We start from the raw sequence: 2,177 nt of genomic DNA on the forward strand, positions 1-2,177 counted from the left end.
GCCTGCAACTGCACAAATACGGGGCAGTAACGAGAGAGGGGGAGCAAAAGGAAGGTAAAGGGGGAAAGCAGCTACAGTAGCAAGATTGCCACGACAATTCGCGCTGCGTCAGCATGCCGTCTATAATCAACAGTCGGAACGCGGGCATTTCTGCCAGCGCCCAGTGTCATAAGGGAGTACGTCACACAGCATTAAGGAATTTCATCAGGGCGCGCATCAAGGAAAGAGAGAGAGAGAGAGGCCTGCTCAGAGAATGGATTAACTATGCGGCCGTCATAGAGCAATGCACCTCTCGCCAGAGCTGCAGTAGTATTTTGGAATTCCCTCATCGCCGCAGGCCGCCCGCACACCGCCTAAGCCACGTCATCTGGGCGCTCTCAGGTCCACGCAGGAGATCAAGGAGATACACTCACCGGTGGGATTGTTCAATGAGGGCCTACAGCCCTGTAATGTGTCAGCCGTACATTTGAAGTTGAACACTCCAGCGGTATTTGCAGAAACACTAAGACGAAGGAAAAAATAATAATAATAACAACAGAGTCAGTAAAGACTAAGCGCAATAAGAGCCGCGCCCACCTCGAGTGGAATCCAAAAGTTGTATTACATACAAGACGCCCGCCATCAAGCACCAAAGTTTGGCAATTAAAAAGAGGTGATAATAGTTTGAAATTGGATAAAAAGAGAACCACTAAGCAACATTACGGGTAGTTATTTGGTCAACTGGAAGGTGCCCAGCCGAACCCAGGCACGAAAGACAAACATGCCCATTTCCGGCAATTAAAATGCTCGTGATGCTACAATGTGGCAGTGAAATCCGCAACCACGCTTCAGGGGGGAGTTGAAGCGCCCGACACACCAAGTACCGAATCACATTGGCATGGCCTACAATAATTTCCACGGATGACTCATCCGCAGTCGTCCGATGAAAGTACTTCTCAAAGACTGCTTCAACTGTCTGCATGTCGGCATACGTGGCATGTTTGTTAGGCCGCGTCGGCTCCGGATCACACGGGAACCTCTCACGCAACGCGGCATCGGTCGCTAACCGTCTGCGCAGATGTGGCGGAAAAGCCTCCAAAATGTGTTTCGCCGTCTGCTGCGCACGCGTCATGTCTGACACATGAATAAACTTCGGCTCCGGTGCAACAAGAAATCCTCCCATAGAATTCCTTCCTGCGGCCGCTCCAACCGAGGAACCCGTGGATGAAGCAGCTTTCCCAATGTCGTCAGCGGACAGTCCCTTTGCACCCGACGCTTTAATTCCGCTCTGCACAAAAGCCTTGAACAAATACTGGCCGGTACGTCTCGCCTGTTCTTCACCGAGCGGCGTAAGCGTGCGAATACGGTCATCGTTCGACTTTTCGTACTGGTACTGCCCATGCCGAACCAAAACAATCTGCCGTACAAACGAACGATGACGGTCCGCGCGGATCCCACGCACACCGGGGCGATCCCAGTCACTCACCCACGGAACGCCCCAAGTCTTCACATACTCCAACTCCTCTTGCGTGGGCAGCGGCAGCCGCTCAAGGCTATAATTCGATAAGCCATCCGAAGAAATACCGCTCCTACTCGGTGCCTTACACCAGCAAGAACTTCGGCAAGAATAACAAATACCGCCAACAGCACCAAAAACAAATTTGGCAAGCATAATCAAACTAGAGGTAAATCTAAACACTAAAACAAAAACAAAAACAAAAGAAAAAAATGCACCACATACACACACAACAGCACTTTAAGAAGACACCGGCCAGGGACAAAACCACGCACGCCGGTACGGCGGGCCGTCGTGGTCGTCGTTCTTGCTCCCCAGTTTCGTGCGCCGCGTCTGTTGGTTTTGCGACGGGCGCACTACATGAGAGAGCGTTGCGTGGGGGAGGAGGCGCAGTGGGCGCGAAATGTGTAATGCATGGTTTGCTGCTGGCTCATCAGGGCCCCGACGGGGCTAGAGCGCACACAGGATATGCATAACGGGACAGTCGCGCGGCGGAGCATCAGGCGCACTGGGCGCCGAGCGTCACACCACGCGCGCCCTTGCTCTGCGACCCCCGTGCACACACGCGCAGCGGAACACGTCCGACGCACGCCTCCCAGAAGGAGCGGCGGGGGCGCGGCCGCCACGCGCGTGCCCGTCTCGAAGCCGTACGCCCACAGAGAGGGGCGCCCCCGAGGTGACA

The 2,177-nt window shown here is 54.2% G+C and overlaps 1 protein-coding gene and 1 pseudogene across 1 annotated transcript, besides 2 other annotated features; both read right to left on the bottom strand.

Moving 5' to 3' along the window:
- The first annotated feature begins 221 nt into the window (after positions 1-221).
- Positions 222-240: a microsatellite.
- A 448-nt stretch (positions 241-688) lies between these two features.
- Positions 689-1,651, bottom strand: Tco025E_10156 (phosphoglycerate mutase-like protein; the record flags this gene model as incomplete). Its single annotated transcript, XM_029376943.1, has 1 exon — positions 689-1,651. One exon carries the CDS (start codon positions 1,649-1,651, stop codon positions 689-691), a length of 963 nt encoding a protein of 320 aa, XP_029222945.1.
- A 21-nt stretch (positions 1,652-1,672) lies between these two features.
- Positions 1,673-1,708: a microsatellite.
- Positions 1,709-1,798: 90 nt separating this feature from the next.
- Tco025E_10157 (hypothetical protein) lies at positions 1,799-2,175 on the bottom strand (annotated as a pseudogene).
- Positions 2,176-2,177: the final 2 nt, after the last annotated feature.

Source organism: Trypanosoma conorhini (genome assembly GCF_003719485.1).
Source record: "Trypanosoma conorhini strain 025E chromosome Unknown Tco_14.4_contig_01503, whole genome shotgun sequence".
NCBI lineage: Eukaryota > Euglenozoa > Kinetoplastea > Trypanosomatida > Trypanosomatidae > Trypanosoma > Trypanosoma conorhini.